Consider the following 24,904-nt stretch of genomic DNA (forward strand, 5'->3'; position numbering starts at 1 on the left):
GCACAGCGGGTGGGCGCTTACAGCCCTCGCCAACGCGACACATCAACATAAACGGATAAGATCTCAGAGATAAACGATGAAAGTGTGAAACAAAAAAACCCAAAGTGCAGTATTCCCCGGTCATTCCATGATCATTGATGCCTCTCCAAGGTTGACTCCGCCGATCTTTGTTCGATTCGGTCTGGGATACAAGATGCCGATGAGCACAATCATAACGCTGAAGCCTGAGACTTGTCACTCATATGCCCATAGTATTCTTGTCTTGAGAACTTATTACTCGTCAAGTTTTTGATATACTCCAGTGATTTCTCGTTCCACCCGTCGCGGATGTTCGTTAACTCAGGAATGATGTTACAACAATTATCGACCTCAATACAAGGCTGTTTCATTGTCGCATTTCCACGCGAGGGCCAAAGCTCCGATGGCCGTGTGAACTGGACATATATGTTGAACAATCATATACGAACTTTTGCAAATCATGAATTGTAATTTTGTCTTCACCCTTTTCTCGGTATGCCTTGCGGCTCATTTTACTAGGTCCGTTAAATCATAAGCTCAATGTTCGCAAGTCGAAATGGTTTCAGCAATCAACCAGAGCATACGTTATGAACCTTGTTTGCTATTCATCCATAAACAAAATGAAGAAGCTAGGATATCAAGATCCGGTGTCTGGGTAGGGGACTCCATACCCTCTAGACGCCATGGCGTGGCGTGATGTCCATCTCCACTACTCCACATGCAGCGACCGATTGTGGTACCGAGATTCGTACTAGAATGATACCTGGGGTTCCGAATATTTGGTCAAATTATATTGATATGTGTAATAACTCTCTATGATTCAATTCATTGGAAATACTGGCATGTTGGGCTGGCGTAGTTCATGACTCTGGTTTGAAACGCAAGTGCTTCAGGGCCACGTGATTAATGGTGAATACCAACCGTGACCCTATAATTGACAAATGACCGAAGATGATCGGGAAATTGACATGTACTCTCACCATTAACCGATCCAGTTCGCATGGATCTGCCTAAGTTTTCTTTTGATTCTGCCTACTACTGGATACAAATCGTTCCTGAAAGGGCAAATATCTCCACACTCCTTGATGTATTCGTCAGTACGCAATTGAATGAGAATTCGGAAATCCCGAGATATTGGCCTGAAAAACTATACCTGTACATCTAGGCTCCAGGAGATTCTGTGGAAATCAAACAGGATTAATCGAGAAGTAACAACATCTTTCATTGACGCTTTTCCACAGAGTGAGCTTTGACGTTGCTTGGGTGTCGCCGTGATTCGTTGAAATCATGCTTGATCGGAGTTGAAGTCACTAAACGAGCTTATACTAAGACAATTAACTCTTCAACGATGATCGCTGCATTATCATGAACAGCGTTATGATGCAACGTTAAGGGTACATTGACGGCATGGTCCGGATTGTGTATCAGGAGATGAGCACTAGCCTGCAATAGGAAAGACGTGATCACTCAAATCGAAAGAAGAATTACGTGCTTCGGCTTGCAGCGCATTTTTGTAAAAGACTTGTCTACACAAGCATCCGTCGAAGAACGCCATATCCACTCTTCTTCTTAGTTTCAACCTATTTCGTCGGTTTGTGGCGTTGCTAAGCTATCCGCTCAGGCAAAGATATGACCATTCCTGTGGTATGATCAGTTTGTTGAAGTTTACTGAAAAATGGATCTCGCATCATGTTGAATACGGGATTTGGGATTTACCGACAGACTGTAGCCTTATATATCCCCCAGAAGCTCTTGCATCAAGAGTGGATTCACTCTCTTTTGATCACCAGGATTCGACGTATCCACCATGGCCGGACAACCTCCAGCAGATGCGGACTACTCTGCAGAACCAACGAAGGATCCTATCACTACCGAGACGTCTGCAGCCCATGAGATCAAGGCAGATAATGCAAAGAGTGGAGGTGATGCGGCGCTGAACCTCCTCAAGGAATCTGGCGGTGTCCACCGTGTGGTCGATTCTGAGACGAACAAGCGTCTGCTTCGCCGTATCGATCTGCATATTATGCCCCTCATCTGTATTGTCTACTTCTTGCAATACATTGATAAGACTGCCATCTCGTATGCAAGTGTCACGGGAATCCTCGAGTCAACACATCTGCACGGCAACCAATTCAATTGGGTAGCATCGATCTTCTTCTTCGGGTGAGTACTTGTTATTCGAACTGCAGCGACATAAATTACTAATACGATGCGCGTAGGCAACTCGCATTTGAATTCCCTACAATTCGCCTCATTCAACTATTCCCACTTGCCAAGTATGTCGCGGTCAATGTCACCATTTGGGGAGCAGTCTTGGCCTCGCTCGCAGCATGCAAATCCTACGCCTCACTCCTAGTATGCCGCTTTCTCCTAGGCGCTGCAGAGGCCGCCGTCGTTCCGGCCTGGGTCATCTTCACATCCCAATGGTACACCAAAAACGAGCAGGCCTTCCGCGTTGGAATCTGGTTCTCTGTATGCGGTGCCGCTCAAATGTTTGGTGGTTACTTCGCCTATGGCGTTGCCAATCACGTCGGCGGAGACGTAAATGCCGCTCTCAAAGGTTGGCAAGTCATCTTCCTGTTCCTTGGGCTATTGACTGCTGTCGTTGGAATCAGCTTTTGGTTCATCATGCCCGACTCGCCCGAGTTCGCTGGTTTCCTTTCAGCAGAGGAGAAAGCTCTCCACATTGAGCGCATTCGTTCCAACGAACAAGGTATCGGATCGAGAGTCTTCAAGTGGGACCAGTTTTGGGAGGCTGTTACCGATCCTATGACTTGGTTGTATGCCTTCTGGATCTTTGCGGCCAATATCCCAAACTCGATTGCGACCTCCTTCGGTAACATTCTCGTCAAGGGCATGGGCTACACTTCGAAGGAGTCACTCTTGTTGGTCACACCGCTCGGCGCATACGAAATCGTAGCTCTGGTCGGATTGACTTACATCGCCATGAAGAAAGAGCAGCGACTATATGCCTGTATCGCAGGTCATATTCCCGCCATCATCGGCGCGATTCTGATGGCTACGACGAACAAGACTCCCGCGCTCATCGGATACTACCTCTCTGGTGGAATCCCCATCGGCTGGACGACTATTCTCGGGCTTCAAGCCTCCAACGTCGCCGGATCGACAAAGAAGATCACGGTGTCTGTCATTGGTACGATCGCCTACACAGTCGGAAACATCATCTCGCCCCAAACTTTCCAGGCCAGGGATGCGCCTCGATATCTCCCTGCAAAGATTTCGATTGTCATTTTGTACTTCTTGATTACTGTGGATCTGTTTATCATGCGATGGCTGTTCGTCAGGCGAAATAAGGAAAGGGATCAGGAAAGAGAAACTCAAGGAGATAGCTACAAAGTCGAAGAGAACCATGAGTTCTTTGACCTCACGGATCTGAAGAACAGGGAGTTTAGATATGCTTTGTAAGGAGGATATAGTATAGAAGCATGAATTGATCTATGCTTTCATTTGAAAGCGTTTACGTATTGGTATCTTTAATGACTGCTCTCTTAGTATCTGAACAAAGTGCAGGAGGCTTTGCTGATTCCCCATTCAATGTCCCTATTTTCCTGAACCAATCTTCTCATCAGTATCGGCATCAACTACCATATCAAGAATGACACGAATATCCTGCACGGTCAACGCCTTCTTCTCCTCCAAGGCAATCGACACCGCACATGCCACCGCATTCTTGATCTGTCTTCCATTGAGTTGCACCTCTGCTAATTGCGTGATCTCCTGCTCATTGAGCTTCGCTTGCTTCGCAGCAGCAGGCGCATTCTCCAAGCAGTTCTTCCAGATAGACGCGCGCGACGCGACCGACAGGTCAGGGTAGTGCAACTTAAAGTGTATCCGACTATCGAACGCCGCATCGATAGTCCTCTTCCGGTTCGTCGTCATGATAAGCACACCCTGGAAGTACTCAAGCCTCCTCAAGAAGATACTGACCAGCGCATTGCGCTCGAGATCGAGTCCATCACGCTCCTGGAGGAAGACGTCGGCTTCGTCGATCAAGAGGACGCAACCCCACTGTCGAGTGATCTCTAGCACCTGGTCTAACGACCTCTCTACATCGCCGGTATACGTTCCGAGTTCACCGGCACTTAGCATGTAGAGAGGGCGCTTTGTCGCCTCTGCGATGACCTCCGCAGTCAACGTCTTGCCGACACCTGGGTTTCCGCTCAGCAAACCAACAAGCCCTTTGCCCTTCCCGCTAACAATATCATCGAAAGTCTCTGCGCTGTTCTTATGCGATCGCACGAGCGTGTGGATGAGGTCTCGCTTCTGCTTGTCCATGACGAGTTTGGAGAATGCGTTCGTGTTCCACACCACAGGCGCCATGCGGTTGATAGAGAAGAGACACCATTTCTTCTGGCGGAAGCTAAAGCCTCCCGCGCAGTGATTGCAGAAGATAAAGTCACTTTCAGAGATACGATCGACAGTAAGTTCGCGCTCGACTTTGGGCCAGAGAAGTTCTGTGCTGGTGTTTTGCTGGAGGCAGGTCGTTGGGTCAAGCATGATTCTGCCTGTGGCCTGCGCGATTAATGTGAGCAAATTGTTTGAATGAGGGCGAATTTGGGGAAGGGATGCTTACGTGGAGGACCAACCGTTTGTACTGGTTGTTCAAATATACTTCCTGGTTCTCGGCAATCGCAGGGCCGTTGTATTCCATATACGTTGCCTTGGTCATGTCGAGAAACTTCTTTCCACGCTCGATGAGCTCGGAGGAGAGGGCCTTAGGATCGGAATGATATTTCAATGGGAAGTATGGGAGATTCTGCACCTTACGAGCACCAACGAAGTCGGCGATTTCAAGTTCGTGGTCTACCCAGCCAAGATTTTCGCCGTCGTGCGAGATGCATCGCGCTTTGATTGCGAAGAATTTGGAGCCATTTCTGCACTCATAAGTTCCTTGCTGTAGTTTGAAAACCTGGTCGTCTTTGAGAAGGTTGTCCCTTGAGTAAATGGGGGTGTTGGGAGGAAAGAGAGTCCAGAGGAGATCGAAAGTGATCTCGTCATGTTGGGAGAGCGATAGAATGTTGTTGGTCGTGGATTCGAAGTCTTCGGCAATGTATTGGAGAGCAATGCCTATTTCTTCGATAGCAGTCTGGTTGGGAGTTTCCTTTGCCTGTTCAGCTTCGACACGCTTGATAAGACCAGGTCCGGCGTGGAAAAGCAATTCTGGGCTAATCTGATATGGTGTAAGTCAGAGGGTCAAAACGTAAGCTGGTGAGAAACGGTTCATACGTACTTCAGGAGGATATTCATTCAGCTTTGTCCCCTCTACGCCGTCGTAAATTTCTGAAAGCGCATGCGTGAGGATCTCGGACTTGATGTCGATCTCCGTTCCTGTGGGAAATCCCTTGTCGCAAATGATTCTGCGAACCTTGAGGACAACGTGAGAAGCATGGTTCGCTGTTTCAGGATTGGCTTTTGATTTTGGGGTCGGGACGAAATAATTCTCTCGCTTTTTCTTGCTGTAGATTTGGTCTAGTCGTTGGATTCGCTCTTTGGTGTGTTGCTCTGCCTTCTTCTTTCCTTTGCCTTTTCCTTTACCGGTGCCTTTCGACTTCTGCTTGCCGTTTGCTTCAGGCTTCGTGGGGGTTTGGGGTCGAGTGTCTACTTGAGACTCAACGGAATCGTCTGCGTGAGGAGCCATGATGTTTAGTGATTATGGATAATTATTCTGCTTGTTGTTTCACCCAAAATCAACGGTGGGAGAGCTTCTGTTATATGTCCCAAGTTTTTCCAGAGCCATGGTCGCACTTAGAGTCATACTGTACAAAAGTCCGGTAGGCCCCCATATTGCAAATCCTTCTATTCCCATCTCGACCCTCTACAGCCCATTCCGGCTGGATTCATTACTTCGTGTACCGCAGATTGCATAGAGTTTCAGCTGTCTCGCTGCTTACAGGAAGCCGCTTAGGCTCAGCGCTCCCAGGCACCCATATCGATGATTGGCTGAATTACATGCAAGGGCTTTCAAGTGCCGCCTTTCCGTTGAAAGGGCGCTTTTCCAATGCACGTCGGATGTGGCTGAGCACTTTCTGCCTTTCAACATACAGATTCATATTAAATTTCCGTTTCATTGTTTTCAACGTTTTGTCGAATTTCCGTTTGCTTGGGTATAGTGTTGGCAATGCATCTCAGCTGTGGCTGTGTTAGCCGAAAAGGGCCATCCCAGGGGCCTTCTGGGGGCGAAACGAAGGCACAGCACTAGGCATCAGGGGCGACTCTCACCAGTAACGGTAGGACCAACATTGGATCTTACGTCATGGCATTGTAAGTGCACCTCAATTTGCCTGGAATCAATCATTTTCCAGTAATTGCTAATGATTGACTGTAGGGAGGTGCAATCTTTGACCTGTTGTTAGATTGATCGTAGGAACGGGTTTGATACCCGAGGTCCTGTTCGATCGTCCCATGAAGTAAGGTACTAATTAGCGATGAGGTTTTATACACAGTAGATCCCTAGAAAAATGATACGGAACCAATTTTCCAAAACATGAGGAAATTCCGATTCTCATCCCTGCTGAAGGCAAATGTCAGACCGCTATCATAAGTCAGCTTGACCCTAGAGTTTCGGTCACAGCACCGAGAAGACTGCTCCTGCTGATCCCGCGCTACCAACCGAGAATGAGTCTCTGGACTTCACAGATTCTGAAGAAGAAATTGGTTCTAGATGGCCGATGGTTGGAATTGTTCTTCTTCAATATGGTTCTTGATCATCGGGTAGATCACAGGCAGGCTGTGAATGCTGGTTGAGTTGGTTGCCTATTTCTGGAACCCCGCCAATCTCCAAAACAGGCAAATCGCCACCTGCGTTGACCACGGTAGAGCATGCTCTTTCTCATATATCATCTTAAGAATGCATCGAATGGAACTTTCAACTAAAGTTCCCATTGACAAACATGAGTACTCTATCTTCTGATTCAAGTGTCTACACCGAACTCCTTTTACAGACCGAACGCCATATTCGTCTAATTCGGTTGCTTCCTGGTATTGAAGATGACGACATTCATCTAGAGCTATCTACCAGTGATCTCGACTCAAAACCGACATATGAAACACTTTCATACACATGGGGCGATGTATCAGATCCAAAATCCGTTCACATAAGAGGTCTTGCTTCTGATGCTCCCGTGAGCTTCGCCGTTACTTCGAACTGCTACCGTGCATTAGCCCGTCTGCGTTTAAAACAACAGGCGCGTACTATCTGGGTCGACGCTATCTCCATCAATCAGAATGATGTAGAAGAAAGAAATTCCCAGGTCGCTCTCATGTCTCGGATATACTCCGAGGCAGCGAATGTAGTTGTCTATCTGGGCGAACGTACAAGTAACAGCGACTTAGCACTCGACTTCATCACTGAATGCGACAATCCATCACCAGATGCATCATCGCTTAGTTACCCGAAGGAAGATGAGTTGGTGAAGTCACTTGTCGACTTCTTCCATCGTCCTTGGTTTTCCAGAGTATGGGTTATCCAGGAGATTGCATTGCCGAATTCTGCAATCGTTCACTGTGGGAAACGTACCATTGACTGGGCCGCGATACAAAACTTCCAAAGATGGAACGTGAACGCAAAATGGCTAGCGGAACTTCCATTCGTACTCTCCATGCCAAAGAGATCGCTCGAGCTGGATGAACCAGAGCATGCGATGCTCAATGCTCTTCTCAAATCCAGGCACTGCGCAGCCACAGATCCACGGGACAAAGTGTACGCCTTATTACCGCTTCTCCGCAAGTTTAATAAGCGAATCGAGTTACAGCCAAGGTATCAAGACACCGCAACAGAGGTTTTCACAGACTGTGCGAAGACACTGATAGCCACCTGCGGATGGGACATTCTTCACGCAGTCCAAGGTGGTTCAAAATTGCCCGACCTACCATCGTGGGTGCCCGACTGGAGTGTTCCCCCTAGGAGAGAGTTTATTGGTAATTGCGGAAAAGAAGGGATGGAACGGGGCTATTACACTCATTTTTGGGATCGTAAAAGAGACTTCAATGTCCCATACATGCCCGAGCTGGTCAGCAAGACTTTGCAATCTAAACCAGAGAAAACGTCGCAGATGCTACGCGTACACGGATTTTCTTGTGGCAAGATAGCAAAGATTGGTTCGACATATATCGCATCGAAAACGCCTTTTCCCTACCACGAATGGAGGAACATGTTGGACGACGAGACAGTCAAAGCCATTGATCGAGCAGAGCCCGCCCCAGCCTATCGAGGTGATCAGGACCATTTAGACTACACATTCCATTGGGTCTTAGGAGCCATTGAAAGAGGGGTATACCCAAATGCACTACGGATGTTCCTGTTCCCCCGAAAGCCCGGCAAGTCGACAAGGTTTGAAGACATATCCAGATGGGAAGAAGAGTTACGGGAGTTGGCTTCGAACAAAGGGGTGAAAGACGACGACGGAGTTCCGGAACTGCCTTTTCACGAAATTCCATTCCATCTGGCCGCGGATGATTTCCCTCCCAGCTATTTTCGGTACATACAGGCAGTCTTGCGTCACTGTCACTCCCGCCGTTTCTTCATCACGGAGAAAGGATATATTGGGATTGCTCCCCAGGAAGCGGAAATCGGGGATGATGTTTACATATGCGCTGGGGCCGTAACTCCATTTGTACTGCGCGATCATGGAACAGTGGCCGATGATCATGGTGGAAACTGGTGCTTCAATCTGGTTGGGGAATGCTACAAGGAGAGAAGTCCGTGGGAAAGTATCCGATACGGTTTAGGTGATCCCGAGGCTATTTACATTGCATGAATGGTTCGGACCTGGCATTGATATTCTCCAACTGTACGCTATCTCATACAATTCACAATACGCGGGCCAAAGATATCCAAGAGGTGTATTGGTGTTTTTGCGTCTATGTCCCTGGCTTTGCCATGAAAGCTCAACAATTAGAATATAATCTTGAAGAGTGAGCTCATCTGCGACGACTTTCCTATGAGATCTTCTACACCGCTATAAAGACTGAATGTCCGAAGAATGGAGCTCCCCACCCACCCCAATGAACAGCATCGGTAGATGCAACTTTGCATCATCTGAATCCTCAAGCATCGTCCCTAATCCGACCGATCGATCCTATAAAGCAGCGACCAATTTTCGCTTCGATAATCTACAAAGAGTAGCGTACTCTGACCGATCTCTCCTACGAAGACTTTTAGTCCCGCCGCGATGTCGCTGATCATCAAGTCCGTCGATTTAAGGTATTTGCTAGATGACGTACGGAGGCTTGCGTGGGCGTCACTCGAAAAGGACCGCAGTCAGACCGGAGCGCCTTTGCGCCTTCATGGGAGGGCTAGTTGGAAGAAGTGCATTAGCTGGAGGTTTGGTAGCCATGATACGTACCTCGCATTTCCGAGTCTGCTACACGGTCTACGCCAATAATTCGGAGCTTGAGGTGTAATCAAATTGCATTCCAGGGTCATACATGGCGGGATAATTGCTTTGTCTACGAGCATGTTGTTGTGAAATGAGCATGATTTATCCAGGTCACATGCAAAATTGCAGTTGTCAAACATGATGGTAATGAATACCCTCCCGTCACTTTCTCTTGCCAGTCAATATCAGAGCCTCACAATAAATACAAAGAACCCCTTCTCTTCTATTGGATCCAAGTGCAAGCCATCAGGGTTATAGGCAGCCACCCTTCCTTCAGAGAAAAGTCCACAAGGTGTCAAAAGTAGAATGCATAGGCTAATGGATTGCCATCTCTTCACAGTGGTGAGCATGTTGTCAGTCACGAAAGACCCCGCATGCCTCCCAGTCCCTATGAGCTTCGTTAGCGAGAAATCGGCCCGCTTTGTGACTGTCGCCTGCCCAATACTTCAAATGTTCCGAAGGCTGAACGCGGCCTGCACATGGCGTACATACAACAGCGCCAGCTGCGAAGCGCGTTGCATCGTGGCAACGTCGCGCGGATCTGCATTCGCCATGGTCCATATGTAGTCAGCTGTTGGTGAGCATCATGCCGAATCTCTTTGATTCGTTTCTCACGATGAAGCGAGGGCGCCACTGAAGTGTCTAGGCTGAAGAGCCTGTCGTGCTTGTGGTAAAGATGGCCATGAGTTGGCATGAAGAGGGCGTGCCGCGCTTAGCCATTCGAACTGTTGGTCACTTCGTGGGATGTAACTGGTGTTTGTCTTACTTTAACATTTCGTACTGGGGGTATTGTCTTATCAGATGGTGGGAAAGAAAGGCTCCCCACCACCAAAGGTGCGCCGGAAAAGCCACCCTAGGACTGGATCCCGCCCGTGGTCAAGCCTTCGTATCCCCCGTTCCTCGTCCCCCCCGGAAGTTGCCATATGGTTAAGAGCTCCGTCCTTGCTCCAGCCGCCTGACCCGACAACGAATCCTTGCCCTGAGCTGTCGAGGGAAGAAAAATCTGCGATTTCGGAGGGTGTGGTGTGACCAGGGACGAGGTTGGTTGGCCTAAATGACAAGGACCAACTCTCCTCTCTCAATAAGGAAGTCATCCGCAAAGGACCAGCAATGGCGTTCTATTAGCTTCGTACGATCAGATAAGATTTTTCTTGTTTCTCCTGAGATGATTGACTGCTGAGGCCGCTAGCGTCTGCGCGTCGTGCCGCGTGCTAATAATCAAGGCGTCAAGCTACGGCCCATTAGCACCGTGGCTTTTCTCTTGGAGGTTTGGTCGACCTCCCCTCCCCCCCCCTCTTCCTTATTTCATGACTGATCGTAGTAGAAGCCGTTGGATACGATCTCTGCGACGAGTCTCGCCGTAGATCGCGTTGTGTCTGCGACAGTAGAAGGACGAGTATCTTGCCCTACACAAAAAAAAATAGATAAAGACAAGAAAATTGCTGTTGTCACATAATATAAGATCAAAGATCATTGCACGAAGAAACGGCAAGAAATCCTCATGATTTCGGGTTCGGAAAGGCTGAATTATTGTGGAAAAATAGCGCCGAGCGTGGGAAATTCATTGTGCCCATACGGCCAACAGAGCTTTCCATGGGTCCGTGAACGGAGCTTGATAGTTTTGTCTGCTTTGATATTCGGTACCAAAGGAATGTTTGAACATGCAGTCGCCTTGTGCGTGCACATGCGCGGATCTAATCAGATCCTCAGAGCCATGTGGTGCTGTTACTAAAAATGGTCATTCGCGATGATGGAACCCTGGTTGAGGTTGGAGTTTTATCAGATGGAGGTGCAGGAATCAGGGTTATCAGATGGAACTTGTTGACTTACAACTCTCATCAAGAAATAGAGCCCAGAATCAATAAGATGCCAACGCCTGGCATGTACCCATATCCGGTATGTGTAAAAACAATGATAGGTTGTCCCAAGCGAAGACACACCTTCACAACTGGAGAAGCTTCACACACACTCATAAAATGCGCCGTACAATAAAAAAAACTTTCTTGGCCACAGACCCGGGGAAAATATCAATGGTGGATGACAGCGCATGTGACCTATACAGGATCACTTGCATATTCGAGCGTCTAGACCGCGTGTAGATATTCGGCAAGGAACCGAAATGGGTGAATAGACTCCGCACACACAGTACCGTGCACCCGGGTGACTCTCTGGGAGTTGGACTTCAGGGACCCCTGGCTCCGGTGATCAGAGTTTTCACTGCGCATACAACTGGCCAAGGACTCGGCAGCATGATTGTATAGGGCTTCGGCATCGGGTCATGTTCATGTGAGTGTTATTGCATAGATCACATATGCGGGTGGGTCATTGGTCAAGAGGAGTTGGGTTGTTTGAACGAACGAACATTTTCGATTCATTATGCTTCAGTACAACGTGCTATCATCGTACTCATCATGGATCTACATCCCCATGCCATTACAGTAAAAGTTGATATGAGGTATTCAAAATACAGCCAAAACGAATGTAATCAAGCCGGCCACAGCCCCAGACTGCGACGGCATACCACCTATTATGTTCCTTCATGATGAATGTCGGAAAAGTGAGGTCTCTTACAAGAGACCAAGAGTCCTCTGCTTCATCTTCCTGATGTCAATGTCCTGCCAGAAGAAGATGCTGAACCAGGCGCAGGCGTAAGCGGCCATAGCGCCGGAAAGCATGAGCTTTTGGGTTTGAGAGTAGCTCAAGTTGATAGCCTCGCGCTCGGGGCTTCCCCAGGGGTAGCCAGATTGCACATCAATATCTCCGTAGATGTTTGCGAAGTTATCTAGAGCACTGGCGGGAAGGTTGGCCAGAAGCTTCTTGGGGAAGATACCAGTCCACATGGCACCGGCAATGGTGGAGCCAATGGCACCTCCGATGGCGATAACCATGGATTCGCCGGCAAGGAGAGCTGGGAAGTCTCCCTGCTTGGAGACGGCCATGAGAGTGGCCTGTTGGTTGGTAACGTTGACGGCGGCACCGAAGGAGAAGAGAATGTAGCACATGACGACGTAGCCGACACCCTGGTTGGGCTCACGGAAGTGAATCATAAGACCGCAACCAAGCAGGGTGAGTGGTGCAGCCCAGACGGCGGAGATGACCTTGAGGCGACCATAGACGTAACGAACAAAGACACCGTAGACGAGGCAGGTGAAGCAGCTGCCCATGCTCCAAATGCTGTTGATGTAAGTTGCGTGCACGATTGACTGGTTGAACAGGACAATCAGAAGGGAGTAGAAATAACTGTCCCACACGTAGAATGCCAAGTAAGTGAAGAAAGCCATGCTGTAGGTGAAGATGACGGTTCGGTTCTTGAGGAGAGGCCAGGGAATGAAGTTGACCGGAGCAAACCACTTCTCCCAAACTACGAAGGTGGCAATGAGGAGGACTCCGAAAACGATGAAGCAGATGATCATTGGAGACTCCCACTGTTTAGCCTGCAGGGAGTAGATGTTGAATGCCAATAGGAAAATCGCGAGACCGGTGGCAAGGATAAGCAGACCGACAACGTCGAATTCCTTGAGATAGTAGACGATAGTCTGGGACACGTTTCCACGGCTAGGAACGGGTTGAATGAGACCTTGCTTGCGAGCCTTGATCTCGTTGTAGTACAACATGGTGATGAAGGGGATGCAGGTAAGAGGGATAAAGATGGCGAAGATTCCAAAGCCCCAGCGGGTACCGATTCCATCGAGGATGTCGGTAACAGCATATCCTTGAGTGTAGGTTGTGATCAAGTAGGGGGAGGACAAGTAACCAATGATCAAGGCTCGATTCTTGAGCTTCGAGGTATCGGCAGTGAAGACGACAACGGTGAAGTCAACACAATTATAACCGACGTACCAGAAGACCTTGGCAGCGCAGTAGGTCTTGACGTTGTTGGTTCCGGCCATCATGATTACACCAAGGGTAGCGAGCGTGACGGCGAGGACCATAGCAAAAGGTCGGCCCCAGATAGTCATGATCTTGGCGAACGGTAGCTTGAAGATACCAGCGATCAAACCGGCGATAACATCGGTCAAAGCAGTCAGAGAGTGTTGTCCGAAGGAACTGGTGATGTAGGGCGTCAAGGTGCCAAAGATACCACCACCGAAAGCGAACACGAAATTGATGAGCCAAACACTGATCTGATTAGTCCAAAAGCCTCGTACTGCGAGAGAACAGTGTCGGAACTACTCACAAGATGTAGCAAAGGATCAATTGCTTCTTCGTCCAAACGTGGACCATGGCTTGCATAGCTTGCGTACCGCGCTCCTCCGTAGTATCGATCTTGTTCAACTCCTCCTCCGAAGAGTTAGGTCCACGAGCCTCATCGGCCGCCCGCTTCTCATAGTCCCTGGAGTTGGTTTCCTCATCGTTGGGACCAATCCTCTCGTTGTCGGTTGTGGTAGGACCTTTCTCGCCGCGGGACAAGCCCGAGGTCAGGTTCGTGATAGAGAAACCCATTGTTTATGCCGTTAGCACCAGACAAAGCTGTACAACTGAACGACAAGGGCAAAGATCAGTGAGGAGTAGATTGATAAGATTAAAAAATGCAGGCGTTGGCAAGGGTTCATATAGCTGCTCGATGGAGAAGGAAAAAAACTACCACGGCACCACCCACCACCACACTTGGTGCTACTTCGTACTCAATGGTTCGGAGGCGAAAGCGGGACCGGTCCATTTGCTATGGGACCAGGTAGGTGAGGACTAGGAGGTGTGGAATGCAAGGGTAGAGATGCAGGTCTTTCGGTGCCTCATCGCTTTGGCCTGACACGCCACGGGGCGTTTGCAACATCGGGAAACATCGTAGAACCTGCCTTGCCTACCACCCATGCCTGGCTGCGAACAAAATTCTAGGGTAAGTGATAGTGCAATAATGAGCAGTAATTCACTACAGTGGGTGAGTGGATACTATGCTGTAAAAAGAGGGATAGCCGGCGAAAATGCTGCACCAGTGGGGCACGGGCCGGAGGTGGACAGGCCATGAGAAGCCATACATCAGACGGGCATGCTATGATCATTAATGATGGCAAATACTAACTCCGCACTGAATGAGTTAGGGTATTGGTTGGCAGAGTACGGAGTAGTCGTGGCACTTTTCGTGGCTTCATATCGCAGCGCATCACATCACATCACCGACTCAGTCGCGGCGGGAGACCCTGACCTGAGCCGTTTAGTAACGCAAATGTAAAGACCATACATGCGAGTACAAACAAGCACTTGAGAGAGCCGGAAAACCGCCCGCCCTCGATCCGTGTGCGTTGGAAATTGTCTCCCTGCGTTTAGCTTCATTGCTTGGTCTGAGTTCGTCTGGCGCCGCGCCGTAGACTACGAGCAGACTGGAGCTACGACTATGTTAGGTATCGATCCACTCGCCCCCAGCCGCGCCGCATCCATGATACCCACACTTCCCACCCAACCCTCGTCATGGCGTCAAATCAGCTCCCACCGATTGATCTAATCCATTATCTGATCAAATTTTTTGATCTAATCTTTACCTCAACAGTCACTCCCCTTCAAACCTTGAATTTCCACGCTCCATCTTCCCGCGTCCAAGTGACGTTCTCGACCGCCGATGACAAGGCATCCCAGCATGCAGCTTGCCAACCGACACCGGTCTGACCTGCTGTGGCCTCATCTAGCCGTCAATGTTCATGACTTCACTGGCAGTGTCCGCCTGAATTGAGCGAACTGTTCATCAAATCCGTGAGCACAGAAGCTGTGTTGCAGAAGCTTGTGTTAAAATTTCTGCCAGCTGTGTGCAATGCAATAGAAATTCGCTCACCCTAGTTCCTCCAAGTAGATTATCTGTTAGTGATCAGCGGGCGGGGTCATTCGGGAGTTGCCCACCCTGGGTATAGACAAGGATTGTGCGAGTACCTCTACACAGGCACTCTGAAGGCCTTTCGGCGTTTGCCATTCGTCATTCCACATACACGCCGTTGGTGTTCTCATCCCCAAACAAATGACTAACTAGCAACTACAATCAAGCCGGTAGACACCATTGTCCACGCGTGTATCTGATCATTACATTGATCAAGCATAATAAACAGGAGATGGGGCCATGTAGTCATCTAGAGCTCTTCGTAGAATCCATAGAGCCATTCCACATATGCTAGAAACCGGACCCACGCATTGGCCACACTGGTTCTAGTAATCATACAAGTAAAGGGGGCATCGGGATCCCACGCTTTGAACCAGAAGCTAAGTGAGGTGGTCCCTGAAACCTCCACAGAAGAAGACCACTCGCATTAGTGGGAGTCTCGCCACCCATCTATCTCCGGTCATAGCTTGACATTGTGCCGATCAATCAAAAGCCGAGGTGTCGATTTACTGCAAATGTACTCCGTACTACATCGAACTGCCTGGCCTTGCGAGCATGGCTCCAGTTGGGTCAACTACCTTCCCACAGCTAACCTGGGAACTGGAAATGCAGGGTAGCCGTTCCATCTAAGCGGTTCTGCCTTATGCATTCCGCAGGCTGCAGCATTTTGATCCATAATGTCTCCTCCAACTGATACCGGAGGATCGTAGTCGGTGGCAATGTGACCTTGCACCGATCATCCAGTAGATTTCCAACAATGAGCCCGGTATCAATACTTCAGAGAATTTGTGAGTGCCGGCATTCGGATGATCTAACGCGCGTCAGTTCAAGGGTGGAGCTAAATTGGATACTGATATGTACCAGCAGCATGGTACTTAGTCTGTTGTTGAGAAACCCTATGGAGAGAACAGGCCTTCTATCTATGCCTCTTTGTATCGATGACGTTAGGAACAGTATAATTTGAACGATTTCAGAAGGGTGGTCTGTTGATGATTCACGATCCAGACGACTTGAAGCTGAACTCATCAGACTTGGACATGAACCACTGAGTCAAGTGTTCTTTCGCCGCGTCAGTCCTGGAAATACCGTCGTCGATGCCAGAAATAAGTCCAAATTTGGTAATTTTAGATTCCTTGTCTCACACAAGGAATAATTGGCACATGAGGTGCAACCAATTGGTGTTTACAATGAACACTTCAAACTTTTAGTTTGCGCAAGCAACCTGTTGGCAACCACCCACGGCTTGGTATGAATACCCTCCATCATTGAACCGGGTATGTACAGTATTTCTGTTTGCTGCAGGTCCATCAGATTCCAGATCTACCCATGTCGCCCCCCATGAGCGATCCACTTGACATTTCCGAATGCATATTCACCCCTGCAAGTCACATTAGAACTGCACCAGAACCTCGTATGACCCCATCTTCTGATTTTCTTTTTCTGCTCAATACCCAAGAACCATCCTATAATATTGGAACCTGGGCGCCATGCCTTCCAGATCCTATACTGAAGAACAAATGCATGGCGCTTGCCGTCCTAAGCGCCTGCCCAGCAAGGCGTGTCACTGAATGAAACACAGCTTGTTAGTACTTACAACTTTCCATACTCATAGTATGGATCCTTATCCATATGTATGCCTATTTTGCATAGAACAAAAGGTAGTTGGATCAGGTTCCTTCACGCATCATTGACAGCAACTATGGAATTGTGAGAGGTGAGGATAGTATAGCTTAAATTGTATCATTGATACCAAACCTCGCCGCACCTGTTATTTTGGCATTGTCACGTTGGAAAACACAAAAACGGCAATTGATTAACCCCAGGCGTCCTGGCTTGAACAGTCTTCGAGTTGGATCCGCCCGACAAACTTTATCCCTCGCAGTACGCAGCAACGCTGATGCTGACGACGACGCACTATGCATCGCTGTCACGCCTCACAACTGACAGTGACTCGTTTAGCAGTATCATGGACACTAGGGTCGGAGATTAGCATGAATATTGGTTTAGATCATGTGGCGATATCGGATTGCAATGGCGGCAATTGTTTCTTACATATAGACGAAAGCTGATTTGTTTAAATGTATCGTTTGGATGTCAGGACCGGATGTCAGCTCTCTGAGCACGCGCTCTCTTCAACAAGATGGTCCCTCGCCTCTCTAATCCTTTAGATGTATTCGATGGTACAGCTAACTCGCAGTCGATATTGGTGATAGAAACATTTTGTCGATCGCCTTGCGCGACCCTTTCACTCAACCTTCGCATATAGGGTGTGAGTGTCTCGATTTCTTCCTTCAATGGTGTGGCAGTAGGGAGGATCAAATAACTATGAGGCCCAGATTTGCATGTCTACAATACTCTTCTATTATCTTGGAAGTCCTCTTCCTCTATTTGGCCAGTATCTATTGACAAAACATCAAGACATATCTCCGTTTTCGTTATCTTCATAATCCCAACCTGCTCGGTTTTCCGCTTTCCGACCGATCTTTTGCGCGTCGCACACTGCAATGCCTGCCATCAGTTCAGTGAACTTGGGAATTGTGGGCCCTTCTTCTGCATGATTGCAACACCCACTCCGCTCTTGCCATCCTCCCCTCTCTTACATTCCATCACACTCATCCCCATAAGCTTCTCATAGAAAGGCACTGAACGCTTCCAATCCCCCGTGAACAACAAGCTGCGCCGGAGATAGGGCATAGAGTCAATAACCTCCTGCACGCATCCAATCATCCACGCTCCAAGGCCTTTCCCCTGACATGACGCGTCGACGTACACGTCAGTGAGGTAAATGAACGTCGTATAATCCGTAATGCAGCGCGCGAAGCCGACCAACTCAAGATCGGGCGATCCCGGTGAAATGTTTCTCGCAGCCTCGCTCTTTGATTCGTCAAGTCTGTACAGGCCGAAACTGAGCGAGTTCTCGATCGTCTCGCGCAATATATCTTCTGGTAATGCCTCTGTCCAGTATACTTGTTCAGATGCAAAGGCTTCGTTCAGCTTCTTGATCGGAATGAGGGCGGGATCTGTCGAGATGAAGTATGAGTCCTTCCTCCAGGACTGATGGAAAAGCCTGTTCTTTTCGGATCCCATTGTATATGATAGATTCGGATGGTTTTCTTGATGGCATTCACTCCGCTAGAATTATCGAGCCGCTATGGTCGGTCGCAGATACAGGATTTGAAATTGGCAAATTGGCCGAGAGAAACCCCCGAATTCGTAATCAGATGCAAAGAAGTGCAATCAAGTAAGTATCGGAAGTCGTACTTGAAGTTTCGGATCAATGAAATGATGACGGTTCCTCAGATCATTGACTATCTGAATCTCTAGCGGAACGAGATAATTGTGGCAATTGAGCAGCCCTTCCAATCTATGTTTGAAAGAATGACCGTGGGACTTCTATTGCTTCGAATTGACGACAAAGGCTCTTATTTGAGTTCGATACCATCAATTCAAGAAGAGAAGAGTCTATGACTCTTGATAGCAAAGAGTCCAACTTTGATGATGACTAATCTACGTGAAGACGTTGAGTCACCCCGCAAAATCGATCCAATGCCGACGGAAACCCGAACAAAATGACAAGACGCCTCTGATTATCATAATTACGATAGTGATGAACTTTATTGAAGAATATATATTCTTGAACTTACATTTGGTTCTTTGGGTTTCGACCAAAACCCAAGAAGACATTGTAACATACGGCTTTATTTGACCGTGTTCTCGTGAACCTAGACCATGGCCGCTGGGACATAGAACCTCATCATTCCCGTGTCATTTTTGCATCTGAGGTCTGTATCGGGGTTTGAAGATTCACCATAATCGATGATTGGCGAAGCTTTTTGAGCGATGTTGCTTAAAGTGAAGCATTAGCACCTTAGCACCATGGTAGCCATATATTATGTGCGCGTGCATTTGCTAACAGCATAATCATGGCATGGGTGATTGCTCACTGACATAAGGACGAGTTACACTTGTTAGATTTGTCCAGGTCTACATAGAAGATCAAATAATATCTGGGAGTGCTTCGTTTGTATATCTTCATGAACTTATCTATCCTTCTCACCACATCGGCTTTGGAGCCGATTGGCCGAAGGGCTCTAACACAGCTCAAGTGTCTTTCATGGTTGTTCGAGGCCGTTAAGAGTATGAATAATTGATTTTTGTTATCAGAATTGAATGTTCCTAATGATATGGATATTCATTAAATCGTTTAAAAGTATTGTAGTCTAAAGCGTTGCGACCAAGTCCTAGGTCATTGTCTATGATCAGTAGCTACAGCATCACACTAGGAGCGTGAACCGCTAGTGCCTACATAATGCCCACTTCGGAACGGCTTGTGGGATTCTCCTCTACAATCGAATACACCAGTTACTCTCTGTGAAGACTTTCCCTGGTTAAGAGAGTGCACAAGCAGGCGTTGACTACTGACGTCTTTCTCATTTTGTTGTGGCGCGGACTGGGCACGAAGTAATCACCTGGGGCAATCCACTCTGGGGCTCCCCTCCCATCCTCCCCCACTCTTTACCCCAAAGTCCTCATGGACTTATCCAACCCCGGATTTACGGTGCATCCGGCTCAAGATGGCCGGCAATGGTTCAAGAAGCCGCAGTGGTTGTTTTGCTTGCAGAAAACGCAGACGCCGTTGCCCTGAAAACAAGCCAATATGTGCGTCGTGTTCGAAAGTGGGAACAGAATGTATCTATCCGGGTTCTCAACTTTCCACCTCGGTGCATAATTTTATCATCGCCTCGTCCCCAAACCAACAGCTTCTACCAACCAGGTCCAGAAACGGCAAGTATGGCTTTCTGAACCTTCGATCCGATGAATTGGCCAGCATCTGCCCCGAATACCAGAGCTCTCCGACGGATGTAGGACATTTAGTAACTACCACCGAAACCCTTGCTCAGGGCACAAAATTATATCGAGCATTACCACCTGTCGGCGTACGACAAATGACATTCGATGAAAGCGCGCTAATTCAGTACTGTCAGTATTATGAATAATGTTGCTTATACATACGCTGATCCTGTCGCATATAGACGCCGAGATCATAGCAAGCAGTAGGGTGTATGTTCATAACGAAAGGAATAACTTTCAGTCCTCTGTCATGCCGGTCGTTCTCACCACCAAAGGTCCATTGTTATCTGCAGTACTAGCCTTAAGTGCTGCGGAATGGGACAGGAATGTTGGAACGGTGGGAAATGACTACGGTCTGCTGTCCTCAAGCTGCAAAGTAAAAGCCATTCAAGAACTGCAACGCGCTTTGAATTCAGGAGCGAATGCGGATGAGAATCTACTCACATGTGTTCTGTTAGCGACACTAGAAATTGCAGACGGGTCGCGCCCTACTTGGTTAACCCATCTGCAAGGAGCCTTTGCTATTCTGGATCAGTTCAAACACCAAGTTGATCCAAGTACAGCGCAGTTCGTCCTTACGTACTTTCGATTCCGCTACATCCTCATGGAAACTACGAGACCATCGGCAAACGGGTTGTTGCAGAGAAGAGTATCTAACGCAGAACCAGCTGCTTTTGAAATATGCAGTGAGCAATTCGATGACTCCTTCTGGTCCACATCGTCATCGGAATCATCAAAGGAAACCGCAAAGATTGTTGACGAGTCCCTCGGCTGTCCAACGGAGCTTGTCGAGTCTATAGAACAAATAGCCCGGATTTCGTCGGCTGTTTCCGATTCCGACACTTTCCGTGAAGACTTGTTTATACAAGCAAATCTCATCGACAAGGAAGTGACCGATATGAAGTTCGCAATAAGGCAAGCACAAGACGATTACCTACTACAAAGCGCAGAAGCGTTCCGCGCAGCCATTCAGATCTACCTTCGACTTGTCTGTTTCGCAATGCCAACTACTCATCAGTCAATCTTGACTCTCCATAAAAGTCTGATTGACGTTCTATCTGAGATCATAATTGAGGATCAGATAAGAAGGTCTTTTCCAATGTGGCCACTCTTCATTGCAGGATGCGCTTGCTCATCTGATGAGCAGCGAAAAGCGGTTCTGGAGTTCTACACCACCGTCGATAAGCAATGGCCTATTAGCAATATCTCGACTGTGTGGGCTGCTGTTCGTACCGTCTGGCAGTCGCGCGATCTATCCCCGAATTCGTCCTCTTTGAAGCAGCGAGATTGGCAAGACATAATTCACCGGTTTGGTTGGAAGTTGTCTCTCACCTGACATCAATTTTGCTTTCGTGGTCTTGAGTCTTACTTCTAAGCACAGAACAGTGGAGCGAGATAAGGAAGACAAACGCTTTATGTAGTACACCAGCCACTACGGAAGCGGTTTCTGATGATCAATCGCATTCTTCTCAATTGGAAACCGCGAAACTACGATACTTACGATATCTGTAATGAATAACATACATAAAGCCGATTTTGATGCATCCTGTGCTGTTTCTCAGTGTGCTGATGAACCGAATGAACACTATTCTACTTTCACATAGCAGCAACAGTGTACCAATCGCTTGACCCATTCCAATCATGTAATTATTCTAGCTTCAGTTCAATTTACCGTTGATGAAGTTATTTTCCGATCAGTACATCGCGAGTCTCAGAAACACGGTGGAATGGGGGTAGTGACACGAACTCCTATCGGGCGTCACGCGATTCGTGGATCACAGTGGACCCGGCTTATCTATGCACCGTCACCCAACAACAAACATCTCGACCTCCCGGTATTCTGCGTATCTTAAACTTCATTTTAAAACCCAAAGCTGCCAGATCGACTGGGCATTGATTTGTGGCATGTTTTGGTTGTTTTTAGCTGATGTTCTCTCGGCAGCTATTGCCTCCCTGGTGGTTTCTCCTTTGGTCTACTACATCGATGGGTACGTCGGCCAGAATGGCTCCCTAGAGCTTCTTTATTAACAACGAAAATCCGGTTATTCGCTGAACGATTTACTGATCCGATTCAGAACTGTGGTGACAAAGGCTTCTACGGGTGGTTCATTATTGTCGAGTTTTCAAACATTCATTAAAGAATCGGCGGCCTCGCCGTTGCGCCTCCTGAAATCGCATGCATTTTTTCTCCTCTGGCTTGTCTACTTAGGAACTTATTCAACTGCGAATTGCATCGATACTGTTTATGCGAAGACGCATTCACTTCCGCCAACATCAGTTACAGGAACACCTCTCAAATTCATTGCCACCACGATCGTTAGTACAGCAATCTGCGTGTACAAAGATGGTTATTTCGCAAGGCTGTATGGCTCTTCCGTGCGCAGCGATCCTGTTCCTGCTATAAGCTACGCTTTGTTTGTGACACGAGATGCTGTCACCGTCTTTGCATGTTTTATCTTCCCTTCAGTTGCTGCGCCATACGCAACGAGACTCAGCATAGGCGCTGGAGCCCCATTTCAATATCTGTTTGGGAGCGAAACTGCGAGTTTGAGAACCATGCAGTTATTGTCACCCGCTGGTGTCCAATTTATCAGTACGCCCTTCCATTTGATGGGACTGGAAATGCATAATCGACGTTCACGAGTGGGCTTGAGGCGACGGTTCGCCGTTCTAAGACGAGACATGCCTGCTGCCGTTGCTCTGAGAATGCTGAGAATTGTTCCAGCATTGGGATTGGGGAATGTTTTGAATGTTGCATTGAGGGCGAATTTGATTGGAGGCACGCAGTAGAAGCATGACCAAGGAAACCCAAGATCTTCATCACGGCTAGTAGCAGAGGATAAACCCGATCATTGGATCTGTCTTTAGCTTATAATTATAAATACATAACATAAATCTCATAACATCACTATGTCAGCTATCGGCATTCATATGTTTAGGGGCTACAATGGGCGCCAATGATTGGCGCTGTTGAATACATACTCTCGCATTTAGAAGCCTCTATAGTAGGGAGCATCTCAGGCACGAACCGCAGTTGATGAATAGATACGATAGATAGATATTTGCCACTGTCGATAGATCTTCGTAGGTACTTGGATCACGCCTCGATCTATCTATGCCTTGCCGAGTGCTTTTTTCTCTACACGTGATCTCCGAATAGCTTCACCTATCTTACTACACCACAACACTGAAAGTAATGAGGGCACAATCATAGTATTAGAATTTTTCCGGTATCATACGGCGGCTACATCATAGTGCACATGTATTATCACTCTGTACAGCTGTCTATCTTACAGCCTGCATGGGTTCACACACCCGGGTACGCTTCCGATTCCGCATCGGATATCCCGAACAAGAACCCTCGGACAGACTCTTGCTTAGAAGTCCTCAACTGGAAGCTCGGAAGATAGTCCGCATTTTCGGAAGCTTGCATAGTTTGTTTAATCGAAAGGAATGTTCCGTATTCGAATATGTTGGTGAACTGTTAAAAGCGAAATGCAGAATATAACCGTCGGCTATGAATGAGTAGTCGGCTACTATCTTAATCTTTTTTTTATTTGAGAGAGTAAAGTCCTGTCTTTGATCCATCGTTATCTAACCCTTCGTCATCACGCCGCCACCGTTTGCTCCAATGACTTGTCCAGTGATCCATCCAGCCTCTGGGGCGCACAGCAATCCCACTATACCAGCAACCTCCTCTAAGTATGCCGGTCGTCCACCCAGACCCTTAGCAGCATCGATTATTTCGGGTTTATCAATGCCCTCACGTGTTCTAGCCAAAGGCGCCATATAGTTTAGAGACCAGACCTTCTCAAGCATCTCCTGTGGAAGACCTGAGTACATGCCAGTCAACATGGCACCGGGGTTGATTGAATTGACGGTCGCATGTTCAGCAAGCTCGCGAGCCCAAACGCGCGTCTACATGGCATTAGCAAGTCTTTATGTAGAAATTTGGTCGCATGGACATACCATGGCCTCAAGTGCACCTTTGGTACCTGCATAGCAGCTCTGCCACCAGAACCCCATGCTCGTTGTTATGCTCGACACATTGACGATACGCCCGGAACGATCTTTGGGCAAGTATGGAATGGCGGCTTGGGTGACAAACAGCGGTGCCCTTGCGTTCAGTGCAAAGGTTTTGTCAAATTCATCGAAGGTGACAGATCCCATCGGTGCTGGATTAACAACACCGGCATTGTTGATGAGTATGGCAATTTGGAACTGTCCATTCGATGTGAAATGTGATTTCGCGATCTCGATCAGTTTTTGAGGGCCTTCCTGGGTAGTGATATCGCATTGCGCAAGGACAGCTCTGACATTGTGCTTTGCCTCGATCTCTGAGGCAACGGCTTTGGCCGCATCAGTGGAATCATCAGAAGCATAGTTGATGACTACATGTGCGCCTTTGGCAGCCAGATGCTGTGCAAGAGCAGCACCAAGGCCTACGTTCGATATGTTAACACATCTTCATGTCTGAGAGACAAAGCCAGGAAATTCCTCTACGGACTCACCTCGAGAGGCTCCAGTGATTATGGCTAGTTTTCCTTGAATTGGTCCCGACATGTTGCTTTCTTGACGAAATGCATGGTTTCAAGAACACAGCAAAGGCTGCTATGTATACTTCTTGTGCCTACCACTTCAACCTTGACCAAACGCCTATCAAACGTATATCACGCACTGCGCAGGTGGGCGTGTACCTGCAGAGGCCTGTTCCAACACAGCTCGCTCCACAAATTCCAAGGATGTTGATATTTTTCTCTGTCGAGTGGGTCATACAACGCTATTGCTCTGGAGTTCTCTACATATCAAGTTTGCTCCCCTGACTTTTGACAGT

The 24,904-nt window shown here is 48.0% G+C and overlaps 8 protein-coding genes across 8 annotated transcripts; 4 read left to right on the top strand and 4 right to left on the bottom strand.

Moving 5' to 3' along the window:
- Positions 1-1,537: 1,537 nt before the first annotated feature.
- BU24DRAFT_397891 (MFS transporter) lies at positions 1,538-3,464 on the top strand. The gene is made up of 2 exons (XM_033525362.1): positions 1,538-2,181; positions 2,238-3,464. The coding sequence occupies exons 1-2, from the start codon at positions 1,826-1,828 to the stop codon at positions 3,442-3,444; spliced, it is 1,563 nt and encodes a 520-aa protein (XP_033379739.1). The 5' UTR covers positions 1,538-1,825; the 3' UTR covers positions 3,445-3,464.
- BU24DRAFT_495591 (P-loop containing nucleoside triphosphate hydrolase protein) lies at positions 3,445-6,101 on the bottom strand. Its single transcript, XM_033534143.1, has 3 exons — positions 5,270-6,101; positions 4,613-5,209; positions 3,445-4,551 (listed from the first exon to the last, which is right to left on the bottom strand). Exons 1-3 carry the CDS (start codon positions 5,675-5,677, stop codon positions 3,580-3,582), a joined length of 1,977 nt encoding a protein of 658 aa, XP_033379740.1. The 5' UTR covers positions 5,678-6,101; the 3' UTR covers positions 3,445-3,579.
- An 828-nt stretch (positions 6,102-6,929) lies between these two features.
- BU24DRAFT_354551 (HET-domain-containing protein) lies at positions 6,930-8,795 on the top strand (the record flags this gene model as incomplete). Its single annotated transcript, XM_033523820.1, has 1 exon — positions 6,930-8,795. One exon carries the CDS (start codon positions 6,930-6,932, stop codon positions 8,793-8,795), a length of 1,866 nt encoding a protein of 621 aa, XP_033379741.1.
- Positions 8,796-11,830: 3,035 nt separating this feature from the next.
- On the bottom strand, positions 11,831-13,988 carry BU24DRAFT_280532 (MFS transporter). The gene is made up of 2 exons (XM_033522705.1): positions 13,594-13,988; positions 11,831-13,535 (listed from the first exon to the last, which is right to left on the bottom strand). Exons 1-2 carry the CDS (start codon positions 13,857-13,859, stop codon positions 11,984-11,986), a joined length of 1,818 nt encoding a protein of 605 aa, XP_033379742.1. The 5' UTR covers positions 13,860-13,988; the 3' UTR covers positions 11,831-11,983.
- Positions 13,989-17,575: 3,587 nt separating this feature from the next.
- Positions 17,576-18,762, bottom strand: BU24DRAFT_495594 (uncharacterized protein). The gene has a single exon (XM_033534144.1). The coding sequence runs from the start codon at positions 18,304-18,306 to the stop codon at positions 17,734-17,736; it is 573 nt and encodes a 190-aa protein (XP_033379743.1). The 5' UTR covers positions 18,307-18,762; the 3' UTR covers positions 17,576-17,733.
- An 818-nt stretch (positions 18,763-19,580) lies between these two features.
- Positions 19,581-21,777, top strand: BU24DRAFT_453964 (uncharacterized protein). Its single transcript, XM_033531290.1, has 2 exons — positions 19,581-20,199; positions 20,253-21,777. Exons 1-2 carry the CDS (start codon positions 19,794-19,796, stop codon positions 21,404-21,406), a joined length of 1,560 nt encoding a protein of 519 aa, XP_033379744.1. The 5' UTR covers positions 19,581-19,793; the 3' UTR covers positions 21,407-21,777.
- A 109-nt stretch (positions 21,778-21,886) lies between these two features.
- On the top strand, positions 21,887-23,079 carry BU24DRAFT_426489 (uncharacterized protein). The gene is made up of 2 exons (XM_033528982.1): positions 21,887-22,058; positions 22,146-23,079. Exons 1-2 carry the CDS (start codon positions 21,976-21,978, stop codon positions 22,858-22,860), a joined length of 798 nt encoding a protein of 265 aa, XP_033379745.1. The 5' UTR covers positions 21,887-21,975; the 3' UTR covers positions 22,861-23,079.
- A 522-nt stretch (positions 23,080-23,601) lies between these two features.
- BU24DRAFT_426490 (NAD(P)-binding protein) lies at positions 23,602-24,880 on the bottom strand. The gene is made up of 3 exons (XM_033528983.1): positions 24,582-24,880; positions 24,040-24,512; positions 23,602-23,988 (listed from the first exon to the last, which is right to left on the bottom strand). Exons 1-3 carry the CDS (start codon positions 24,631-24,633, stop codon positions 23,665-23,667), a joined length of 849 nt encoding a protein of 282 aa, XP_033379746.1. The 5' UTR covers positions 24,634-24,880; the 3' UTR covers positions 23,602-23,664.
- Positions 24,881-24,904: the final 24 nt, after the last annotated feature.

This window comes from Aaosphaeria arxii, assembly GCF_010015735.1.
Source record: "Aaosphaeria arxii CBS 175.79 unplaced genomic scaffold BU24scaffold_9, whole genome shotgun sequence".
Lineage (NCBI taxonomy): Eukaryota > Fungi > Ascomycota > Dothideomycetes > Pleosporales > Aaosphaeria > Aaosphaeria arxii.